Here is a 26,615-nt window from a genome sequence, read left to right on the forward strand (position 1 = left end):
CAAGATGGCGGCCCCACGGCTCGTCAGCGCCAATAGGCAGCAGCGGTCGATGCGGCGTCTACTCTGTATATGTCTATGACACCAGAATCTGTAGAGCATTAGTAAGAATACGAGCAGGAGGCAATGAGATCCAGCAGGGGGCAGCACTGACAACCTGGGAGAAAACCTTCAGGTGAAAGTAACACACACTGAACTGCCACCAAAACAACCAACGAGGAAGAAGCGTCACTTCCTGCTTCAGCTGGTTGGAACCAGAACACGCCCTGTTAAAAAAGACCAACGATAAGAAAAGTGGTGAAGAGTGAAGAGACTGAAATACAACCAAACAAGTCTGGCCCACTTCAAGTACTGCTGACACCCAACTTAACTATTGTTTCTATAAGTACTAATGTGTACAATGTACTGTACATGTGTACTGATGTGTATAGTGTACTGTCTATATGTATAGTGTACTGTCTATATGTACTAATATGTACAGTGTATTGTCTATAAGTACTGATATGTATAGTGTACTGTCTATAAGTACTGATATGTATAGTGTACTGTCTATGTATATGTATAGTGTATGGTCTATATGTACTGATATGTATAGTGTACTGTCTATGTATATGTATAGTGTATGGTCTATATGTACTGATATAGTTTTGTGATATAGAGTGTACTGTTTATATGTGTTTGTATTATAATGTAGTGATGTAGTGTACTGCGTATATGTAGTGGTATTATAGTGTAGTGTGTATATGTAGTGGTATTATAGTGTAGTGGTATTATAGTGTAGTGTGTATATGTAGTGATATTATAGTGTAGTGGTATTATAGTGTAGTGTGTATATGTAGTGGTATTATAGTGTAGTGGTATTATAGTGTAGTGGTATTATAGTGTAGTGTGTATATGTAGTGATTTTATAGTGTAGTGGTATTATAGTGTAGTGTGTATATGTAGTGGTATTATAGTGTAGTGGTATTATAGTGTAGTGTGTATATGTAGTGGTATTATAGTGTAGTGGTATTATAGTGTAGTGTGTATATGTAGTGGTATTATAGTGTAGTGGTATTATAGTGTACTGTGTATATGTAGTGATATTATAGTGTAGTGTGTATATGTAGTGGTATTATAGTGTAGTGGTATTATAGTGTAGTGTGTATATGTGGACTGATGTGAGCCAGTTTAAACCTGGTCTGGACTGATCTAGTGTTACTGACCTCTGGCCTTCCTCTTGTAGTAGATCAGACCTGCCAAAGACGAAATCAAACCCAGAAGCAGACCTGACGCTCCGATGGCGATCTTGTTTCTGTCTGATTGTGGCATGGAGGGATCTGGAGAGACAGACACATGTCTCTATCTATAGACACATCTGCATGTTGACCTGTCTCTCTATGTCTTCATCACCTATCCATGGACAGAGACACACATAGATACTCACTCCAGTCCACTTTCTTAGGAGAGGGGAAACTGGCGTGTTCCACCATGCAGGTGATCTTCTCTCCAGACCTGAGATGAAATAAGTGAAGAAGAAGAAAACACAGGAAATAAACAACATATCAACAATAAATAAGACGTGATGTGATTGGATGAGGTAAGTCTGTACTTTCCTGTCTGTCTGCACAGAAACTAGTCGAGTCTGATACTAAACATCAGCCCAGTTTAAAACACGGTATTAATACACAATAAATACTCTGTTGTCCGTCTGGGATCTCACCTGTAAAGAACCACGCATCCCACCTTAAATATACAGCTGGTGTCTACAGAGCAGACACAGAGGAGACACGTTCCACCTTAAACATGCAGCTGGTGTCTACAGAGCAGACACTGAGGAGACACGTTCCACCTTAAACATACAGCTGGTGTCTACAGAGCAGACACTGAGGAGACACGTTCCACCTTAAACTTACAGCTGGTGTCTACAGAGCAGAAACTGAGGAGACACGTTCCACCTTAAACATACAGCTGGTGTCTACAGAGCAGACACTGAGGAGACACGTTCCACCTTAAACTTACAGCTGGTGTCTACAGAGCAGACACTGAGGAGACACGTTCCACCTTAAACATACAGCTGGTGTCTACAGAGCAGACACTGAGGAGACACGTTCCAATGCTCAACCATCACTTTCTGCTTTGTTGTCCAATCATTGTGTGTGTGTGTGTGTGTGTGTGTGTGTGTGTGTGTGTGTGTGTGTGTATGTGTGTGTGTGTGTGTGTGTGTGTGTGTGTGTGTGTGTGTGTGTGTGTGTGTATGTGTGTGTGTGTGTGTAAATATGAGTGTATATATATATAGTTAAAGTATTGTGTATGTATTTGGACCGGTCCATTCGGTACTGAGTCTAAGTGTTCTGACCTGGGCGTGTACTCCAGGTAGGAGTGGATCTGGTAGTACCAATCACCATTTGCCAGCTCATCGGTGGAAGTGACGTCAGAGGTCCCTGGCTGTCCGTCTCTCAGCCAGGTGACACTGATGTATTTGGGGTAGAAGTTGTAGACACTGCACATCAGCATGGCCGGATGTCGGCCACTATGGGGCCTCACTGAAGTCAGTCTCACACTGGGCTCAGCTGGTAAAGAATAATAATAATAATTATCATCATCATCGTTATCATCATCATCATCAGGGCTTGAAATTAACTGTCTGAATCAACGTCAAATGTGTAGAGTTGCTAATCCTCAGAGTATATAATGTTTGGGGCCACATGGTGGCGCAGTGGTCAGCGCGGTCACCTCACAGCAGATAGGTCGTAGGTTGGAATCCCGGGTTAGTCCAACCTTGGCGGTTGTACTGATGTGTCGTAGGTTAGTTTACATTATTACGACAGCGGCCCCCAGAGGAGTTACCATAAACTGATTTACGGCAGTGCCTAGCAGAGCTGGAATAAAGCATGTTAAACGGCTCTTCTGCGGTGAGTCGCCTCAGTCCAGCCCTCCGCATTGAGGACTAGACTCTGTTATAGCCGGACCTCAAACAGGACTCATGAAAACCCGGCACGTTACTGTAACATGAGACTCATCCTAGATCTGCTGGATTATGCAGATGCAGTAAATCCTGAAGCACTTATTTTGTTCCTAGACTTCTATGAGGCCTTTGACGTGATTGAACTCACGGTTCTGTTACAGTCCGTCGAGGCGTTGGGCTTTGGGAATAACTTTGTTAGCATTGTCAATATGTTTTACAAAGATATGAATAGTTCTGTTATGATGAACTTTAACAGCTGTAAAAGAGTCCAGATGAACAGAGGGCTCCGCCAAGGCTGCCCTGTTCCTCCTCCCTTATTTATGTGAGGGGCTGAATTCTTATCAGTTAATATCGTGAATGATGGACGTTTGGAAGGAATGTCGGGTTTTGGTGGAGAGTTAAAAATCTCACAACTGGCAGACGACACCACTTTGTTTTGAAGGACAAGAAGCACGTGAGGAACTCTGTTACCTCAGGTAACCAGTGTTCCAGGGCCTCGGACCTGCGACTAAATGTGTGCACATGTGGAATGTTGTCTGTGCGTGATTGTAGCGATTGTGTAGTTGGAAACATCCGGTAAAAGAGTCCGTTAAGTATTTGGGAATATATACAACTACACATCTTACAGCTAGACAACATCTCCATTTCTCCAACAGATTAAAAAGACCAAGTCTGTCTTCAGGATTGGTCTTGGAAGGGGTTTATCTACTTTAGGAGGAGTTCTCCTCTCCAAAGCAGAGGGCCTGTCTCGCTTTGTGGGTCCATCTGTGTCTCTATTGGTTTATGGTTCTACCGCCACAGAAGCAAATAGAACTTTCTTAAATGTCATTTGGAAGAATAAACCACACCAGCTTAAAACATGTGTCCTGTCCAGCAGTGAAGCAGAAGGAGGTCTGGAAGTTCTAGATTCCGTTGATTCTGGTAACACAACACACAAACACGCTCACACGTGTTGTCTGATGGTGAAATGTCCCACAAGTGGTGGACTGGTGTGGAGTCTCGTGACTCTGTCCCTCCTTTAACATGAGACACGTGATCTGCTGCTGTCTTCATCCAGAAGATGTGCTCTTCAACACCTGATTAATTGTGTTACTGTAGATGCAACATGTGTACTCACAAACAGGAGTTGTGTAAATCACTACCTAAGATCCCTGCTTGTCTCCAAGAAGTGAGTCTTTCCTTAAACCTCTCAGCCTTGAAACAACAACACAAGTAACGAGCTGCTGACCTACTACCACACTTGTGTCCTGACAGCCGTCTGTTACTTTACATGTGTACACGTGTACTCCCCTTCTCTTTTGTTGTGTGTCTGTTCTTTGTTTGTATGATGTTGTTACCATTTATTAGGGGTCCAAGCCCCAGGGGCTGGGGACCCCTATTGTTTCTGCTCAGGTTTTTATTTTTATTTTTCCGTTGGTAAAAGTGGTACTGCAGCCTACACCGTAACAGATTCTACAAAACCCTTTGGAGGCCTGGTACAGAACTTCGCACTTACCCCATTTGCAAAACATGACACATGTCAACCAGTTGGTGGTGCTATTTTGAAGGTCAAGGCGTTTTGGCGTGTAACTCCCAAACCGTACATCGGACATGCAAAACGTTTACATGTGCACATTCACTGAGCATAGCTGAATCACGTGGTATAGGCCACGCCCATTTCTGCTGTAATTTCATTTCGCAAATTTGTGAAAATAGCCAAAACTACTTCTTCGAGCTCCTCCTAGGCCGTGCGATCGATTTACACGAAACGTGGCACACATCATCTACAGTCACTCAAGGCAAAAAGTTATCGAAAGAATTTTGATCCGTTGCTCGGTTTTGATTTGACAGATCAATGAACCTTGACTGAAAAATGGTGATTTTCCATGACGGTGCCATAACTCATCAATGCATTGACATATCAACTTGAAATTTTAGACGTATGTCACGTATTGTGAAAAGATCCTAACCCATGAAGTGCGTTTCATTTGTCCAGTAGGGGGCGATATAAATTGTAGAAGTTTATATCTCATAATTGGCATTATGGATTTGTATGACATTTGGGGGGCACAATTCCGGACCGTACTGGAGTTGATAGGTGCAATGTGGTCATGATTGAGAAAAGTGGGCGTGGTTTATGACAAAAATGTTAATTTCACCTGCGAAACTTCAAAAATGCCCCAAAATGTCCCCCAAATCCCCTGCACATCCTACAGAGCTGAGATGTTGTGAGCAGATCCAGTAAGTGATCCCAACACTTTGCTGCGCTGCAACATATGGTCAATTCAGAAGTCCGTCACTCTATATTTTTCAAAATATGAAAAATCATAAAACATAAACATTTCTGCACAGATTCATTCAATTGCTACCAAAACCGCCACAGACATTCTGGAGAATGAACATATCAAGGGGGTCAAAGGTCATTCTATTCGATCAAAACATGCATCCACACCAATGTACAATATATGCCTGTACAGTGTACAATATACCTAATATTTTGTATTTTCAAACATATTTGATCAAACTATTCCAAAATATCTGACAGGACACGTGACACCACCAGCATGATGTGTGAATGTGTTCAGATGTTTATCAGCGACGGTTTTTGTGTTATAAGCGTTTAAAGTATAAGGGACAACATGCAGCTCTTTAGCAGCAGCTATGCTATTGGTTCAAGGTGGCGGATCTTGTTCACAGCAACTCCGATTAACACGAAACTTGGTCCACCAATAAGTCATGACGGCCTGAGGTTCTGTGCATTATTTACTGTTAATTGGCCACTAGGTGGCGCTATGCTGCAAAATCATGAAACGCGCTAAAATTATATATCCAAACTACTTGTAGCCTGTCAGTGTGATCAAACTGAAGCTTTGCAGCTAGCAGCTATGTACTCTTGTGAGCACCCTTCAGTAAAGGACATTTTATAATGCAAACCATTATCACCCCAAGTCCACTCTACTGCCCTTTGACACGGCTACACAACGCACTACAGGAGTATAACTACACATTTCTTTCAGAATCAGCAAACAAGTCACAGAATGACCCATAGCAGCTGTAAGATAAGCCTCTGCTTCCACATCTCTGGCTCAGACACCGCCATTAGCTGCGTCTGTTAAGAACTAATCTCAGTTTCCTGATGACGCCTTCACGCATTCACTGCATAGATGCTGAACTCAGATGCAGCATACTCGTGCTTCATTATATCCTCCTACTCCCACTTCAGCAGGTTTAATTAAAACACAAATAAGTTCCCTGAAGCTCAGAACAAGGTTTCCAGCAGGCTGCATTTCTCCCACTTTACTGAATAACTCACTGCAAGGCTGCCAAGAAACCCTCTGAAGTTAGTGGAAGACAACCTCTTCGCTCCTGTCAGCCCCACACTTGCCTCGTCCATGGGAGGGAACACTAGAATTGTACTTCTCCTAAAACAGATACTACACGCTCTTCCACTGTTAGTACTCAGTACTTAACACTCAACATTGTTGACAAGTATGTACAGCCTAATACTACTCATTTCCCCACCTCATCCCTACATGTCATTATATTCTTTTAGACACATATGTTGTTTTTCTTCCAGCCCCAACCCACACGATGTTAATAACCTGTTCCGGGTTCATCAATGATCCTTTGTTGACGTCATAGATGATCAATAGTTGTGCGCTGTGTTCACAACCATCCTCATACACCATCTTGACGGACAGCTTTACGACCACCGTCGCTCTTTAAGACTGAGACTTGCATCCGTCTAATAAGCAAACAGCTCAACTAGCGAGGCTCCTACAGACAGCCAGACCCGACTTACATACATGGGGGCTTGGAGCCCGTTAATACCTGCTGGCAGCGCTGCTTTATGTCGGGGACTGTCTCACACCCTGATTGGGTTCTTCTGACGTAGTTGTTTAATGATACTGAACCTGATGTGTGTCCGTAATACTACACACCTGTTTTATGTACCATGTTCTATTGTTCAATAATACACACACACACGCACACACACGCACACACACGCACACACACACACAAACACACACGCACACACACACACACACACAGACACACATACAGACGCACACAGACAGACACACACACACACACACACACACACACACACACACAGACACACACACAGAAACACGCACACAGACACACACACACACACACACACACAGACATACATACACATGCACACACACACACACACACACACACACACACACACACACACACACACACACAGACACACGCACACATCACACACAGACACACGCACACGCACACACACGCACAAACACACACAGACACAGACACACACACACACACTCACAGACACACACACACACAAACACACACACAGACACACATACAGACACACACACACACACACACAGCCACACACAAAGACATACAGACACACGCACACACACGCACACAGACACAGACACACACAGACATAGACACACACACACAGAGAGAGACACACGCACACGCACACGCACATATACACACATAGACACACACGCACGCACACACACGCACGCACACACACACAGACACACACACACACACAAACACAGAAACACACACAGACACACACACAAAAACACACACACAGACACACATACAGACACACACACACATACACTCACACACACAGACACAGACACACACAAAGACATACAGACACACGCGCACACACACACACAGACTGACAGACACACACACACACACACAGACACACGCACACAGACACACACGCACACGCACACAGACACACACGCACACACGCACGCGCGAACGTACACGCGCGCGCACGACACACAAACTCTGACGGGCGCGCACACAACTCACAAACACGCACACAGCGTGACAAACACACACAAACGCGCGCGCACATACACGCGCACACACCGACACACACACAACTCACAGACAGACGCGCGCACTTACACACAGATACACACAAACACACACACAGACGCACACATGGTGACAAACACACACACGCACGCACACACACACACGGTGACAAACACACACACAAACGGACGCGCGCGCACGCAAACAGACACCCGCGCGCACCGACACACAACTCAGAAGCGCGAGCATACACAACTGACAAACAGGCGCGCACACTTACATACGCGCGCACACACACACACAAACAGACGCACACACGCAAACCCACACACACACACACGGACACGCGCGCGCGCACACAAAAACGCGCGCGCAGAGACACGCGCGCACACCAATACACACAACTCGCAGACGCTCGCGCGCACACAACTCACAAACACGCGCGCTCACTTACACACACGGATACATGCATGCATAATAATAGTACTACTAATAGTAGTAGTAACAGTAGTAGTAATAGTCATAATAATAGTACTACTAATAGTAGTAGTAACAGTAGTAGTAATAATCATCATAGCAGAGCAGCTCACCTGTCTCATCCAGTGTTTTTCGGTAACATATCTCTATATTATGTTTGCAGTATCTCTCTTTCTCAGCTCTCCTTCGTGCCATCTCTGCAGGATCGTTGTTCCAGCGCTCTGCGTTATAGATACCAAACTTATCATATCCAACATACTTCCCCACAGTGCTGTTAAACCTCATAAATTCTGTCTTATTGAAATACAGAGAGCGTATGTACTCTATGTCAGGAAGTTCAGAGGAGGTGAACACACATGTGTCCAGGTAATAATTCAAAAACGCATCTGGAACAGAAAGAGAAACAGGTTCAAGTTACTTAGTTGAATTGTTTTAAAGACAATAATTAAAACCTCTTTTCTAACAACACAGCAGAGTCCATCCAACAGAGACTGATTTACATATTTTATCTCACCTGCTCCATAGAAACCCACGACCAGGAGGGAGCAACACACAACAAGGCTGCATGAAGCCATGTGTCTGTCTTGCTGATGAACACAATAAACTGTCCTCCTTTACAGACTGACTGGTGTGGACTGTCCCCTGGACATAAACCAGTCCACCACCCAATCACCTCACTGGGCTGGCTAGCTCTCCCAACATCAGCCAATAGAAAACACAGAGGCCTGCCACGTCATCTGTTACCAGGTAGAGGGTAGAGCCTAATGCTGGAAAGGGACAGAAACTCACAGGTTCGAGCCTGTTCGGGGACTGAGAAGCTTTGGCCGGTGACAGAATGACAAGAGGACATGTGTTGTTAGTATAGCGCCCCCTAGCTGCAGGACACTCAACATGTACACAATACACACTAGACCAGTAGACAATACACACTCAACATGTACAAGAACACACACACACACAAATATATATATATATAGTATATATATATATATATATATATATATATATATATATATATATATGTGTGTGTGTGTGTGTGTGTGTGTGTGTGTGTGTGTGTGTGTTTGTGTGTGTGTGTGTTACAGGTAATTTGAAAAACCGGGTAGTGTGCCACCCCCCGCTTGGATGGTTAATGTGGATGGTAGGAAGGTGCAACTCCTCTTGGTAGGATATTTGCATATGTAAATCAGCAGCAGCCTTCAGCCTAATGAGTCATGAAGTGAGGCCATGTGAGGAACCACAAGTTGTGCTAAATGAAAGAACAGACGTTGGCGATATCATTCTGTCTTTAGATCAACGTCCCCCCACTTGTATAACGAGGCTATTAGCATCAAAGAACACACACATGAGCCTCCTCCTCCTCCTCCTCCTCCTCCTCCTCCTCCTCCTCTCTATCTGCTCCCTGATATGAAGGAGTAGCCTACACATTTGACAAGGGTGGACAGAAATATCAGTGTCGGCCATCTCCCATCAGGCTGCTATAGCCTACTCTCACTGGAGACATGCGTCATCCAACCAACCCCAAATGGCGCCCCTCCATGGACAGACTGGTAAATAACACTTTATGGAAGAGAGGTACTGGCGGGGGGTACCGAGACTAGATGATGTGAACCCAGAACCACATCCGTTTATAAGCCCAGTATGTAGGAGCGGAAGCAGCGACAACATATGTCCACATGCACTTCCTGTCTGCCAACCAGGCGAGACACATGAATGAACAGGCCGCACCTTTCACATGCACGTTTACACAACCACCAGAAAAGACCAACATGTGTCCTCCCCCCTCCCTCCTCCCTCCTCCCTCCTCCCTCCTCCCTCACCTGGCTAATATGCTGCTAGTAGCCTACACCTTTCCTCCATCATGTCCTCATCTAACCCAGGATATGGGAGGGACTGTGCTATAAAAACCACTACCTCCAGCTCAGGGCAGAGCATATCCTCACAGACGAACCTCTGTGTGGCCTTATGTCTCTCCATCTGCAGATGTAATAAAGATTCTCTGTTTGCTCCAATGTTTGTGGGGTGATTGTTCTCCCCAGAGGATGCTGGGGCAAGAGCCCATTTAAGGATAAAGGAAAATCCACAACAAATTTGGTGTCAGAAGTGGGATCTCACGTCGCCCGCCAGACAGACAACCGGCTGACTGATCATCTCGGGACGAGGACATAGTCACCCATCTCCCAATAACCTCAACAGGTTTGAGGAGAAGAAAGGGAGAGGCGGGTGGTCCGTTTGGTCGGTGTCGCTGAGACCCCTCAGCAAAACCCGGGGAGATTCATCACACGGGTAAGCAGGATTCTTTAAAGGAGGAAATGATCATTTAAAACGCGGACTATTGAAACCAGATGAGGTCGTGCACTGACAATTAGGCGGCTGTTCACCCTCGGTCTCACACTAATAAAAGTGGTCACCTGGTAGGATCAAGTGAACCCAGAAGAGAAAAACAGGGAAACAAGGGCAGTAAACTGGCCCCGATAGATATGGAGGGTCCTATCTATCAGATATTGATAAGGAAATATGGTGAAGACTCGGTAAAATATGTTTTAGACTGGATACAGGGTCATGGGTTTCCTGTTGAAGGAACTTTGAGCAAGAATAAACTAATGGAAGTCCGACAGTCCATGGAAAAGGGAAGAGCGAAGGTCTTGGAAAGGAAACAGATTCCTACAACATGGTTAGAGTATATGGCAGAGCAAGAAAGAATTTTGGGAATGTGGGAGAAAGAGTGTGAAAGGAGGGAAAGAAAAAAGCTACAGAGGACTATGACGCGAAACCATTGGTACCAAACCGCACCTTGACGGACCCTGACTGGCTTTTGTGTTTGACATGACTTGTTTGTGTGTGTGTTCATAGTTTGTTCCGTGGTGTTTGTCCGTCTGGCCATTTTGTGTTGTTTAGAAGTTGCAAGTCCTTGAGAGTGGCTTAAATGGGGATATAAAAGCTGGGGGAGGTTTTGTTTTGGCTTTTCCAAACCTTTGTTTTCCTGACAATTGGGGTGTGAGAGGGGGTTTTCAGAGACCACCTCGTTTAGCATCCTTATCAGACCCAACCCGGCTTTGTTCCTGTTTGACAAACAACTGGCTTTAGAAAGTCACTAACCTGAAGCAATGATTATTCAAATCCTTTCAAGGAATCTATTTCTTTTCTTTCTGAGGTACCTCATATGAAATGTGATTTACCCATTTGGTTTTTTTTGGAGCATTGAAAAGTTTTTGTGGTGTATTTTTCACTTTAAATTGATCCTGTCCTCACTTCTTTTAGGATTCCCCAAAACCGAAGGATGTCGTGTCCCTATTTCATTTTCTGAACTGTTAAGCAGAACTCTGTTATGTCCAACGCCACGGTTGCAATATTTTTAATTTTACCTATTCTGTTTTTCTTTCTGCTACTGAGATTTTTTTTTAAGAATAACTGGTGGGACCCAACTGCCTACCCACTTCACGCCTTGGGGGGGGGGGTCTCCTTGAGAGTAACAGGGACAATGTAAACCACAGTTATGTTGTGTAAACTGTTGTTGTTTCTCTTTCCATTAGACGACACCCATTGGTTCATTTGTTTTTATGTTGACCTACCTCTGTGTTAAATTGGACTTGTTTTGTTTTTCAGCACTAAGGTGTGAGTTTTAGGATTTTTGTTTTTTAAAGAGGGGTAGTGGGAATGAGGAATTGAAATTCAGGATGGTTGTGAGCCTTCTTCTGTACAGTTTTCTTTGATTTTTTTACTTCATAGAAAACAAACTGTTTTACGAATACAAACTTAGATCATAGTGGAAGTTTCTGAAGAACACTGAATCAAGTTGACTACGAATCTTCAGAATCCTAGAATGACAGTGTTTTCAGTGTTGTGCACTTTCACTCTGAAAGTTTTTCCCTCCAGAATTGTCCAACCGAAGGTCCATGCGCTGAAAACATTCCTCCAGAGTTACGCAGCCTGTCCAGAGCTGACACCACCTGCTCCTCCCCCTCCTCCAGACGGGCTGGGTAACAACCCCACTCCCGTGGTACCGGGTCCAGGGCCCCGGGGTATGCTCCACGGAAAGACAACCTCCCGGCTGGACAGAACAAAGAGCAACCTGCCATATAACGCGGCTGTAGGAGCTGTGTCTGTGTGAGGGTGGTCTCCAAGGTGTCCCGGTCTGCTCCTGGCCCAGCCAATCCTCCCACACATGAAGACCGCCCTGGTTGTCTAGATGAGACTAGCACCAACTCCCTAGCTCTGGAGACGACAGATTTGGGTTTGGCTTTGAGAGTCCGAAATCGCCTTGCCTCTGTGGAGTCTGTAACCAGTGACAACTGTGAACGTTTCACTGCAGCTGAGTCCACCATCAGAATGCTCCGAACCCAAAACCTGTCTCTGCAGGACCGAATCGACGACCTCGAGAACCGATCTCAGAGGGCCAATCTCCATGTACTGAACATTCCTGAAGGCAGTGAGGCCGGTAAAGATCCGGTGCAGTTCATGTCGGAGATGCTGATGCAAATAACGAGTACTCACCTAGCCATAGCAGCATCACTTTTCCTGGGTGTCCTGCTACTCCTCACCTGCTGCATTGTGCCCATAGTTCGGCGTTTGATAAACGGCCTCATTGCTACTCAGCTCGTGTATTATCACCTCCTTGCCCAACAGGACGGGGACCCTGTTTGTCTCCCCCCCCCCACCACTGCTTTTCCCCTCTTCCCCGCCCCCTTACAAGGACTTCGGTTCTGAATCCTCCTACACCTCCTCCAATGACAGTGACTCCCCCGTCTACATGATACTTTATGACGAACACTGGTTAACCCTTTCCATTCCGGTTGTTCTGATGCCCGTTTATTATTCCTGTGTATAGATGTTATGTGTGCTGATTTCCATTATTTCTATGTTACCTCTGGGTGTTCAATGATGAACAAAAGGGGGGAATTGTGGAGTACAACATGTACTGCATATGCACTCCGTATGTACTCTGTAGTTTTCTACTTCTCTGTGTGTATGAAACTTCTCACTCAATGCAGACACACATACTCATTGTTCTTATGTGCGCCCCCATGGGGTCACATAGCCACGTCATCATGATTGCTTCCCCTTTGCTGCGTCCCAGACACTGGGACAGCAAAGATAAGAGTAATGGACCTACAGACACTCACCAGGCACAGAACCTGATTAACTCAGATGGTTTCCTGCATAGCTTTGTAAGACGACACCTTAGTTAATGCAGGAAACATAGGGTATGACGCAACGGACTGTGCTATAAAAACCACTACCTCCAGATCAGAAGCAGAGCATATTCTCACAGACTAACATCTCTGTGGCCTTATGTCTCTCCATCTGCAGATGCAATAAAGATTCTGTGTTTGCTCCAATGCTTGTCCGATGATTATTCTCCCCAGGGGTTGCTGGGGCAAGAGCCCATTAAAGGATAAAGGAAAATCCACGACACTGATCACCGCAGCATCACCAGCAGCAGGCAGCAGCAGCAGGAGAATAACTGTGATTTTTACAATGATTAAATCCTGAAAAACGTTTAAAAAACTATCAAACGCTGAATCAGTTCATCTGGACACCTTTATCGACCGATACGTTTCATCATCTAGTACCTGTCAGATATCTGTCAAACATCTGTCAATAACATCTGTCAGACATCTGTCGATAACATCTGTCAGACATCTGTCAAACATCTGTCGATAACATCTGTCAGACATCTGTCGATAACATGTCAATAACATCTGTCAATAACATCTATCAATAACATCTGTCAAACATCTGTCGATAACATCTGTCGATAACATCTGGCAAACATCTGCCAGTAACATCTGTCAGACATCTGTCAATAACATCTGTCAATAACATCTGCCCGTGACATCTGTTAATTACACCTGTCAAACATCTGTCCATAACATCTGTCCATAACATCTGTCTATGGTAAACGCTGCGTCCAGATGGACTGATTCAACCTTCTTTGGTTTTCTAAGCTGGGTTGCTGCGCATGCGTCAAGACGTTTAACACACAAAGCAGAACATGTCAGAACTCTTCATGAAAGCTCTTTCAGTCCGCACGCAAACAGCGTCGCTGTTCTCATTTGTTCGTGTGTCTGAGTACTTGGTCTGTTGTCGTTTCCCTCCTGTTGTGTTTGTTCGTGGCTCTTTTCATACGGAGTAGTTTTTCCTCCGATGTATTTATTTCATAGTTTTGATATTTCAATGTTATTGAGCTAAAAACATTGATGTAAATGTGACTTGTACAGTTGTGTTTTTGCCACATGGTGTTCAGTTGTGATACGGCTCTACTGTGATGGAGGACACACACCAGCTCATGCCTGTAACTTTGGGAAGTGTTGCTGAGCTCTACTGTCCTCATGCCATAAAATACTTTGTATGAAAATGAACTGCCAAACTATTGTAAAGACGGTGTAAAGTTGTGTTATGTAAAGACAAGAAGACCTACAAGGCTTATACACTTCAGCATTTTATTAAAACGGTATTCACTGTAAAGTTAAGGCATTTATACAACATAATGTCATTTATTTAAGAAACCTGTCTTGTTTCTCTTTGGTTAAAAAGTTACCATAGTGAACTTTTGAAGTAAATGATACAACAATGAAAAACTATGTTGTGTACATATATACATATATACATTCACTGAGGTATTTTTTTAAAACATGGCTTGCTTCAATTTCAGATTTTAAGGTGCAAGTGTTACATGCTTTGTACATTGAAGTTCTAAAGGGTTTTACATTTTCCATTAAAATGGATTTATCAACCTTGTGGTTGCTGTGGTTTGCATACCGGCCAGTCAGGGACTGTGTCTCACTTGTCCCAAACCCGAGGAATGGATGTGTACTAACGAGTCAGAGGCTTTGGTACAGTGCAGAGTGCAGTACACTGCTGAGCTGATGTCTATACATGACTAGAGTGCTACAAAGGAAGGGACAGGGGTTAGCTTAGCCTGTTAAATTGCTAACTATGCATTATATACTACATAGCTGATGTTCGAGCTGTACTTTTACTGCTCACCCTTATTACAGCCGGGCAGCAAAAGTGAGCCGGGTGTCTTTGTCCAGTTAGTTTTCCCACTCCTGCGGAATCCCAAGATGTGTTCTCAGGTTAACTGATAGATTGAATCTCTCCCACACTTCCTGGGTCTTCCTCGAAGTGGACCCCTACATGGAATGCCGTTTCCAATTCAAACTGGCTACTGACCACCACCTTCCCGAGTAACCGAGTTCTACCCTGCTGGGAAAACCCTCCTTCCTGCCGCTGGGATCCATCAGCCCAGAGTTTTGCTTTGAGACCGTCACTGTCAGATGTAATGCATCGCTGTAACCGCTAGTATGCGTTTCTTTTATTTTGGGGGGTGTGTCTTGTACTTTGGGGGCGTGTCTTGTACGTTACGCCCCTGTCCTTCAGTCCGCAGACGTGCTGTTGGGTTTTTAAGCTCTGCTGGGCGTCCAGCACAACGTCTGGACGGACGTGTATCTGTCGTCCTTTTGATGGTACTGAGTAAAACTCGTGTTCGCGAGTATTCTCTCGCAGCACTAGAGCGCCACTTCGTTACCCTGTGTCGTATTGGCTACTGTGAAAGAAGTCTGCGTTTTTATTCAACAGTACCTGTCTGCGGACTGCTAGACAGGGACGTAAGGCACAAGACACGCCCCCTAAGTAAAAGGAACGCCCACTTGCCAGTTCGTGAAACCTTCACATTACAGAAACCTTCACATCACGTTAAAAAGACCGGGCCGCTCCGTAAGCATTTCACTCCAGGGCAGAAAGTGTGGGGCATAAACCACTTGTCACCCCAACACAGATATTTCTGCCTCCTCCTCATCTAAAACCCAGACTGATGGGACATGTTGTGAAAGCAGGGAACAAAGGAGGTGATGGACTTCACTATCTGAGACACATGTTTCCAAGAATAACTGGTACCAAGATGAAGGAAGGCCTTTGTGTTGGTCCACAAGTCAGACAGGTCCTCAGTGACAGGGAGGTAGAAGATCTGCTAGTGGGCCAGGGAAAACAGCATGGAAGGCGTTTCAGGGTGTTGTGGGGGATTTCCTTGGCAACTACAGAGCACCAAACTCCACTGAGCTGCTGGACGACATGCTTAAAGCCCACAAAACCATGAAGTGACACAGGTCTATGAAAATTCCTGTTGTGCACCACACGTGGACTTCTTCCCTGCTGGACTTGGTGCAGTCAGTGAGGAACATGGTGAAAGGTTTCACCAGGACAGTGGACCATGGAAAAGAGGCGTCAGGACAACTGGAATCCATCAATGCTGGTGGACCACTGTTGGACACTGAGACGAGAGGCACCAGGTGCTGAGTACCAACGAAGATCCTCTGCAAAACGTTTTAAGCTCAGCTGAACTAACACCACGTGTCGGCACCATTATGTGATTACACGTTACATCCAATACAAGGTATTTTAATGTTCCTCCACCTTCCTACGTGATGCAGCTCATCTGAAATGATGAATGATGTCTGTGTTCAGCTTGACATTGTCCATCCTAACCTCCTTTTTCCAGGAAGCGAGACGTCTGAAAACGTGTCCAGTGTTATCGCCGCCTATAATCCCGTGTGTACCAGAGAGATCAGGCAGTAAATCAGATACCTCACGGAAGAAGGCCGGCTCATCAACATTCGGACCATAGGAGTGTAACGGGACATGAATAAATGAAGGCAGTTACCAAAACACATCTGCCGTCTGGCTCATTCACAGTACAGACACGTCTGAACGGAACCCCAGTCCTGCAAATCAACATGGCCGCTCCCCGGGCTTTACTGGGGAACGTGGACTGGAAGATCTGGTTGGCCCCTGTTGAGAAATCACCTTCGTGGTCCTCGTCCTCGGGTCCGTTGATGTGAAGAAAACTGCCACACGTCTTAGGAGATTAAACTGATTTTATTGAGTACAGATCTGGAGACACACTGCCAATCCGTCGTGTGTGTCTGACTTCTTTGTGTGCCCTGGTGGGTTATATAGACCCCCCTCCTTCTCCTTTACGACACCTCTGGTCTTGATTATCCTATCAATAGAACCTTTTGGTGGTTGAGCTTTAAGAAGTGCTCATCCTGTTTCAACCTACTGAGCTTAGCAGGGGGTCCTCCTCGTACCAGACACGGTGTCTCTCCCAAGGCCCCCCCCTACCCACATTCTTGTGGGAGACCTGCAATATATTTGTCTACATGAAGGTGTCTTCTTCACCCTCTGTTCTGGTTACATACATTGGTTACATACAGAGTAATACAAAATACACTCGGATTATATTTAATATCAATCAACAATTCCCCCTTTTGATCTCCTCTAAGGAGATCACTAAAAGGCTTCTAACTCCTGATCTAAGGGGTTCAGGACAAATAGGGGCATCATAGGGGGCGGTAGTTCCCCGTCTTTATGCTCGATAGCCGTGATGATGAGCCGGTTTACCAGGGAACGCAGGCAGGGTATGAAGCAACAACCGCAAGTAACTAGTATAGCCAGAAATATGGCGAGGGAAAGGAGGAAGGATATTACAACACCCTTTCACTTGCCAAATAGGGAAGCGAGCCATCTTTCAAACGGGTTGGTAATCCCAGAGTGCTCATGCATGGTTTGTGATAATGCCCTCAGACCCTCGAGGGCTCGTGTAACAGATCCATCTGGGGCGGTGTTATTGGGAATGAAAGTACAACACTGGTCCCCAAACATAGAGCAAACACCCCCTTTTTACCTCGTCCCTCTTTGCCCGGCTCTGGGTTAAATCAAAAGCCCAGACGCACACGGTCAGCCACATCACCACGGCCAGAGCCCCAACCGCAAATCTAGATTCTACATGATGGTGAATTCTTTTGACCGTCATGGCGCCGGCTGCTGGGTCGCCGATCTGCTGGACCGTTCCTCCCGAATCAGCTTCTTCTAGCCGGGTTTGTGATCGTCCGGCCGGCCGGGCTCCTCTATGACCTAGGGGAGAGGTTACCAGCACTTTCACCCTGTTCCAAGCTAACAGTGTGGTTTGGTGTTTCGCTGGAATCTGGTCTCTCTTCCTGGGGGGACGTTGCCTCCTGTAGGCCCTCTGGTATAGCGTCTAGGGTCCGTCCGGGCTCCTCCGCGACAGCACACTGGCTCCAGTGGTACCAGACTTCTCCTTTCCCTTTCAGCCGGACTGCGTGAGACGTCCTCTCTACCACCTCGTAGGGTCCGGTCCACCGGGGCTCCGCCCACTTCCACTTAATGGATCGCAACAGGATCCACCGCGCCTGGGGGAGGGTGGATTCCGGTGCTGGCGTGCGTCTTTCGCCAACCTGTCGGGAGAAATCTGAAACCAAAGCCTGTAATTCTTTAAAACATGTGCTTTTAGTTCCCCCCATTGACTCTACTCCCTCCGTTGAGGCCGCCCCTGGCCCCGGAAACTGTCGCCCCGTCATTAATTCATATGGGGTGAACCCGGTCCCCTGATTGACTGATGACCTAATCGTCATTAGTGCCAAGGGAAGGGCCTCAACCCAATTCATTTTAGTTTGAGCACAAATCTTAGCCAGTTTTTGTTTGAGGTTGTGATTCATTCTTTCTACCTTGCCCTGGGACTGTGGATGGTATACGGTCCCAAAGGCGTGTTTCAGTCCTAATAGGCTCTCGACCTTTCTAAGGTCGGCCCCCCTTGAAATGAGATCCGTTGGTTGAGCGGATTTTGGAGGTGAATCCATGTCGAGGTATGTAGTGGTTAATCAAGCATTTTATAACAGTGGCGCTATCGTCCTTTTTTGCCGGCCATGCCTCCGGCCACCCTGTCAATTGATCCACACACACCAACAAATACTGGTGTCCTTTCACCCTCTTGGCTTCCCCCATATCCATATAATCCAATACCACCTCTTGTCCTGGACACGAGATCAGGGGAAATCCCCCCATCTCAGGTTTTATGGTGGGGCGAGGATTATACTGAGTGCAAATGGGGCAACTCTTAACGTGGTATTTAGTCATGTCGGTCAAAAAAGGATGCCACCAATGGCAAAGATTTCGATTCATCTGAACAGCCCCTACATGCCCTATTCCGAGGCTGAGTATATGGTTACCCTTTTTTTCCCTTGTTTTTCCTTCTTTTTTTCACTTAATCCTACCAGCACTCTTATTAGTGCGAGACCGAGGGTAAACAGCCGCATTATTGTCAGTGCACGACCTCATGCGCGTTTTTAAATGATCTTACGCGTGCGACGAATCTCCCCGGGTTTTGCTGAGGAATCTCGGCGACACCGACCAAACGGACCACCCGCCTCTCCCTTTCTTAGGTTATTGGGAGATCGGTAACTATGTTCTTGTCCCGAGAAGATCAGTCCGCCGGTTGTCCGTTTGGCGAGCGACGTGAGATCCCACTTCTGACACCAAATTGTGGATTTTCTTATCCTCTTAATGGGCTCTTGCCCCAGCAACCACTGGGACGAACAATCATTGGACAAATATTGGAGCAAACAGAAAATCTCTAATGCATCTGCAGATGGAGAGTCATATAATCACAGAAGTCAGTCTGTGAGGATAAGCTCCGCCCCTATACTGGAGATAGGGGTTTTTATAGCACAGTCCGTCGTGTCATACCCTATGTTTCCTGCATTAACCAAGGTGTTGTCTCACAAAGGAATGCAGGAAAACATCAGTCATGTTCTGTGCCTGGTGAGTGTCTGTAGATTTACTCTTTTACTGCCCCAGGCCGGAGAGGCCCTCATGTTTTAGTGACCCCTAGTTGTTATCTTTACTGCCCAAGGCTGGGGAGGCCCTCATGTGTTAGTGACCATTTGTCGTCTGCAATGTGTGGGATTTAGTGGCCATGTGTGTGTGTCTGCAGTGAATGAGAAGTTTCATACACACAGAGAAGTGGAAAACTACAGAGTACCTACGGAGTGCACATGGAGTACTATTTGTACTCCACAATTCCCCCCTTTTGTTCATCATTGAACACCCAAAGGTAACATAGAAATAATACCAATCAGCACACATAACATGCATATACAGAAATGAGATACAGCCATGAGAACAACCGGAATGGAAAGGGTTAACCAGTGTTCGTCATAAAGTATCATTCAGACGGGGGAGTCGCTGTCATTGGAGGAGGTGTAGGAGGATTCAGAACCGAAGTCCTTGTGGGGGGGCGAGGAAAATCAGTGGTGGAGAGGGGGAAGATGAAACAAGGTCCCCGTCCTGTTGGGCAAGGAGGTGATAATACACGAGCTGAGTAGCAGTGAGGCCGCGTATCACACGCCGAACTATGGGCACGATGCAGCAGGTGAGGAGTAGCAGGACACCCAGGAAAAGTGGTGCTGCTTCGGCCAGGCGAGTAAAAGACATCAGGACCCATTATCTGCATCAGCATCTCCGACATGAACTGCACCGGATCTCTACCGGCCGCTCCACCTTCAGGAATGTTCAGTACATGGAGATTGACCCTCTGAGATCGGTTCTCGAGGTCGTCGATTCGGTCCTGCAGAGACCGGTTTTGGGTTCGGACCATTTTGATGGTGGACTCAGCTGCAGTTAAACGTTCAAAGTTGTCACTGGTTCCAGACTCCACAGAGGCAAGGCGATTTCAGACTCTCAAAGCCAAACCCAAATCTGTGGTCTCCAGAGCTAGCTAGTTGGTGCTAGTCTCATCTAGACAACCAGAGGGTCTTCATGTTGGAGGATTGGCTGGGCCAGGAGCAGACCACCCTGACCTCCTCTCTCACCCGGAAGCTGACCGGGACACCATGGAGACCACCCTTACACAGACACAGCTCCTACAGCCGCGTTATGTGGCGGGTTGCTCTTAGTTCTGTCCAGCCGGGAGGTTGTCTTCCCGTGGAGCATACCCCGGGGCCCTGGACCCGGTACCACGGGAGTGGGGGTGTTACCCAGCCCGCCTGGAGGAGGGGGAGGAGCAGGTGGTGACAGTATCTGGAGGGAAAAACTTTCAGAGAGAAACTGCACAACACTGAAAACACTGTCATTCTAGGATTCTGAAGATTCGTAGTCAACGTGATTCAGTGTTCTTCAGATACTTCCGCTATGATCCAGGTTGGTATCCGTTTGTTTCTTATGAAGTAAAAAATCAAAGAAAACTGTACAGAAGAAGGCTCACAACCATTCTAGATTTCAATTCCTCATTCCCACTACCCCTCTTATTACACAAGAACAGAACACATTATGTCAACCCATTTAACCATGAAGGAGAAGAGAAAAAAAATGAAAGTATGATATGATCAGTTTGTATGTTAGTTGTTAGTAAACCCCAAACAATTTCATGCAGTCAAATTAATCTGACTTTCATTTCATCCAAGCTGTTTACAAATGTTCTGAAGTCTGTAATGTTGTACTTCTCTGAAATAAATTCTCTTTAAAACTAAAACAGATGAGGGATGATAAAGATAGTTGTTGTCTCAGATCCTGAACGTCCAAATAAAACCTAAATGAATAAAACCATAAGGTATCTTGTAAACCATTGAAACAATGAGCTGTTTGAAGACAAGAAACAAATGCCCCCCACCTTAACCAAATGAAACAACAAGAAGCCCCTTTCAAGGCCCCAAAAAGAGGGGTGGGGTTTCAAAGAAAAGAAATGCTCAATTAACAATACAAAGAAATTCATGTAATCAGTTAAAACCAAATAAATCAAACCAAAAATGAGTCTTATGAGGAGGCTCAAACTCACGGTAAAAAATAACATAAACATGGCCATAGCATAGTGTTATGTATGCACACATCGACAGTGCTGCATTTGATTTGGTGCTGTTCTATTGTGCTGGGATCGATTGGTGATGCCTGCGGGCTCTGGGTTGTTTGATCGGGTCTGCCTGTGATGCTGTGTCAGTCTAAATAAAGAATGCCACGGAGAGGTTGTGTCGAGCGACAGCGCTGTGTCCTGACGTGATTTCTAAATACAATATTGGCGACGAGGATGGCTGATATCTCTCTCCCACCACCTGCCCCCTTCCTGGCATTACCTGGCGAGCCTCCGGTACCATGGACTCGCTGGCTACATAGTTTTGAAAATTACATCATCGCCTCAGGGCTCGACGACGTGAGCCAGGCTAGGAAGACGGCTCTGTTGCTTCACTGCTTGGGAGCAGAGGGTCATCGTGTGCTCGGGACTCTGGGGAACGTCACAAGCTTTGCCGAAGCTGTGGGACTTATGAGCACCCATTTCACTGCTCCACAGAGTACCCTCCTTCGGCGATTTATATTCCGTCAGCGACACCAACTGCCTGGTGAGTCTGTGCGGCAGTACGTAGCTAATTTGCGAGGGCTAGCTAGCTCATGCAAGTTTGGCCCGCTTCAGGACGAGATGGTTCGCGACCAGCTAATCGAACACACCAACAACGCAAAGGTGCGTGAGACTCTCCTGCTGGAAAAAGATGATCTGCTGCTGTCCAGAGCAATTACCATCGCACTACAGGTTGAGGGAGCAGCTGAGTGTGCTGCTATGCTAAATACACAGCAAGTGGCCACCTCCAGTCAAGCTGCCAACGACTCCTCCCTCTACTCACGGCTGCCCCTCGGGACGCAACCCAGCCAGAGCGAGGCGGGCGCCGACTCCACTGGGGACGTCTTGCAACTGCAACGACGGCGTTCTCGGCCCCGCCCTCAACAGTCCTGTGGTAACTGTGGGTCTCGGTCTCATGTTTCAAGGGCTCAGAACTGCCCTGCCCGTGGCCAGACATGCCGTAGCTGCGGTAAGCACAATCACTTTGCCAACGTCTGTCGATCTTCCCCGGCTGGGTCAGAGGGCCACACCCCCCAGTCTTCAACCGCCGTCATTCACAAGGTGAGCTCTGGGCCAGTGTCATTCAAATCATGCACAGTCAACATTAATGATGTGTGCATTCCCCTGCTGTTGGACACCGGTGCAAGTGTGTCTCTCCTGAATGTTGATACCTACAGTCAATTTTTCGGTTCACTGCCACTGTCTGCACCCTCAGCTGTCCTCTGTGGGTATGGTGACTCCAAAATCGATCTGGTTGGCTCTCTCCAACTGACTGTCCGCTATGGAACCAAGCTGGTGCCTAATGCAGTTTTTCATGTGGCACGCCGTGGGGCCAACCTGATGGGCCTGGACCTGTTCTCCGCTCTGGGGTTCTCCCTCTTAGACACAAGGGGGGCAGCAATCCTGACTGTCGCCACACCTTGGCAGCAGAAGTGGCCATCGCTGTTTATGGGGCTTGGCTGCCTCTCCGCCTTCACCCATCAACCTCTCCTCAACCCTGCTGTGAAATCTGTCATCCAACCACTGCGCCGCATCCCGTTGGCTCTCCGTGATGGGGTCTCCGCTGAGCTGCAACAACTGCTGGAAGCTGGCATCATTGAACCGGTGGACGCGTCACCTTGGGTCTCAAACCTCGTGGTGGCTAAGAAGAAGTCGGGGGGCCTGCGTGTCTGCGTCGATCTACGTGCAGTAAATAAGGCAGTGGTCCCTGATAAGTATCCACTGCCCACCTCAGAAGAACTCACTGCTCAGTTCTATGGCTCTGAGGTGTTCTCCAAGCTCGACCTCAGACAGGGGTACTTACAGGTGCCCCTCCACCCCAGCAGCCGAAACCTCACAGCCTTTGTGACACATGCAGGAGTGTTTCGCTACACCAGGATGCCTTTCGGTCTCAGCTCCGCCCCTAGCTGCTTCCAGAAAATCATGGTCTCCGTGCTGGCTGGCATACTGGGCGTGGCCATTTATCTGGACGATATAGTGGTACACGGGCCCACCAGTGAAATCCACGACAAGCGCCTTAACATGGTCTTCGCAGCCCTGTCCAAGCACAAGCTAACTCTCAATGCTGAGAAATGTGTCCTCTCTGTGCCAGCCATCGACTTCGTGGAGTTCCGGCTGTCAGCGAGCGGTGCAACTCCACTACAATCCAACGTGGACGCCATTCAGGCCATCCCTGAGCCCAGCTCGGCCGCCCAGGTCGCCTCCTTCCTGGGTATGACAAGTTACTACCTGAGGTTTCTTCCCCAGTACTCTGCGACCACAGCCCCCCTGCGCCAGCTGCTGCGTAAGGACGAGCCATGGGTGTGGTCAAAGGCATGCAGTGACGCTGTGCGTGATCTCAAGACTCAACTGACTTCACCACCAGTGTTGGCTCACTTCAACATCTCCAGCTCCACCTTTGTGACCTGTGACGCATCAGCCACAGCGATAGGGGCCGTGCTGTCTCAAACCCAGAACGGTGTGGAGAAGCCCATTGCCTTCGCCTCCCGTGCCCTCAACCTGACCGAGCAGCGGTACTCCGTGGGTGAGCGTGAGGCGTTAGCCTGTATCTGGGCTTGTGAAAGGTGGCACCTCTACCTCTATGGCCGCTCCTTCACCCTCAGGACAGATCACCAGGCCCTGACAGCGCTGCTGTCCACATCTGGGACAGGCCACAAACCCCTGAGGCTGCACCGCTGGTCTGACCGCCTCCGCCAGTACAACTTCAGCCTGCAGTTCACCCCAGGCAGAGACAATGTTGTCGCCGACCTGCTCTCTCGCCCTGTCTCCACCCCAGCTCCACAGACGGACACTGACTGTGTGGAAAAGGACATTGTCCAAATGCTACACACACCCCTCCAGGCCACTGTCTCTCTGCAGGAGCTGAGGGCAGCCTCCGAACAGGACCCTGTCCTCTCCCAGCTCCGCACCTACATCCAGAACGGCTGGCCTCACAAGGTCCCAGAGGAGCTGGCTGCGTTCGCCCGAGTCAGACAGGAGCTCTCCTGCTGGAACGACACCTGCGTGGCACGTGGGTTTTGCACAGTGGTCCCAGCTGCTCTCCGTGCACGTGTTTTGAATACGGCGCATGAAGGCCACCTGGGCATTGTGAAACTGAAACAGCGCTGCCGAGACCTGGTGTGGTGGCCGGGGATAGACAGAGATATTGAGGCTCTGGTGAAGGACTGTTCTGCCTGCCTTGTGAGTGGCAAGACTGGCCACCAGGCTCCCCCACCCCTGCAACCTCTCGCCTGGCCCTCTCAGCCCTGGGAACACCTGCAGTTGGACATTTGTGGTGAGATCCATGGAGTTCCCCACCACCAACGCTTCATGGTGGTCGCCTACGATCTACACTCAAAATGGCCTGAACTCACCACTTCCGGCACTGTGACCTCACAGATCATCATCGACTTCCTGGACTCTCTTTTCTCTCGCTGGGGCCTCCCAAAGGCCATCACCACTGACAACGGCCCTCAGATGGTCTCTGCTGAGTTCACTGCTTATCTCGAAAGCAAGGGCATCCGTCATATACGCACTGCGTACTACCACCCCCAGGCCAATGGCGGCGTTGAACGTTTTCACCAGTCACTGAAGAACGGCCTCAGAGCACACATGGCCCAAGGGTGCTCTTTCACGCAGGCCATCCGTCACACTCTGCTACACTATCGGGCCACACAGCACTCGACCACAGGCGTCTCCCCAGCCTCTCTCATGCTAGGCCGGGAACTGTGCATGCCCCTTGACAGGCTCCGCCCCTCCACACCTCAGGCACCTCCCTCTGGGGTCAGAGCCTCAGTCACTCGTCAGCAGACGCGGATGAAGCAACGGTTTGACCAGTCAAAACGAACCAGGGTGCCAGACATCAATGTGTCAGACTGGGTCAGGGTCCGCAGGCCCCACAGGGACAATAAAATGGCTTCATACTGGTCATCTCCTCTCCAAGTCACCCGTCAGCTGGGCCCAGCCACTTACCTCCTCAGCGATGGCACTCGGTGGCACTCCAGTCGTCTACGGAAGGTGTCAGCTCCGCCACACACAGCTGGTGACACAACCATAGCCATTCCCTCAGCATGGCGAGACGCCCCGGGGCTTCATGCAGCTCCTACACGGGCCCCAGACATTTCTGGGCCTCAGCTCCCCCTGCCATCTCCCTCCCCACCTCGGCCTGCCCAGCCTCAGGCCGCCCCGCGACCTGTTCGCACACGTTTACGCCCTGGCCACCTAGAGGACTTTGTGTCAACCTTTCATGTTTGAAATCCTGCCCGGGGGGGGGGGAATGTTATGTATGCACACATCGACAGTGCTGCATTTGATTTGGTGCTGTTCTATTGTGCTGGGATCGATTGGTGATGCCTGCGGGCTCTGGGTTGTTTGATCGGGTCTGCCTTTGATGCTGTGTCAGTCTAAATAAAGAATGCCACGGAGAGGTTGTGTCGAGCGACAGCGCTGTGTCCTGACGTGATTTCTAAATACAATACATAGACCTTTAAAACGCAGGACTCAGTAGGTTTCATTCATATTCAAATAAAATGTAATCGTCCTCCACACAAGAAATTGTCAAAGAAATGAATACCCTCTTTAAAAAAACGAACAACATCCTAAAATTCACACCTTAGTGTTGAAAAACAAAAACAAGTTCAATTTAACACAGAGGAAAGTCAACATAAAGACAAATGAACCAATGGGTGTCTTCAAATG

General features: G+C 47.6%; 1 protein-coding gene across 1 annotated transcript in view; it reads right to left on the bottom strand.

Moving 5' to 3' along the window:
• Positions 1 to 237: 237 nt before the first annotated feature.
• Positions 238 to 26,615, bottom strand: part of LOC130127225 (H-2 class II histocompatibility antigen, E-S beta chain-like) — a 35,872-nt gene continuing 9,494 nt past the window's right edge. Inside the window, exons 2-7 of the mRNA XM_056296794.1 lie at positions 17,943 to 18,165; positions 8,371 to 8,656; positions 2,336 to 2,549; positions 1,424 to 1,491; positions 1,203 to 1,316; positions 238 to 263 (exon numbers count right to left, since the gene is read on the bottom strand). Of these exons, the coding sequence (XP_056152769.1) occupies positions 238 to 263; positions 1,203 to 1,316; positions 1,424 to 1,491; positions 2,336 to 2,549; positions 8,371 to 8,656; positions 17,943 to 18,165 (931 nt within the window). The remainder of the gene's footprint in view (positions 264 to 1,202; positions 1,317 to 1,423; positions 1,492 to 2,335; positions 2,550 to 8,370; positions 8,657 to 17,942; positions 18,166 to 26,615) is intronic.

The sequence above is a fragment of the Lampris incognitus genome, chromosome 17, assembly GCF_029633865.1.
Source record: "Lampris incognitus isolate fLamInc1 chromosome 17, fLamInc1.hap2, whole genome shotgun sequence".
NCBI classification, from domain to species: domain Eukaryota; kingdom Metazoa; phylum Chordata; class Actinopteri; order Lampriformes; family Lampridae; genus Lampris; species Lampris incognitus.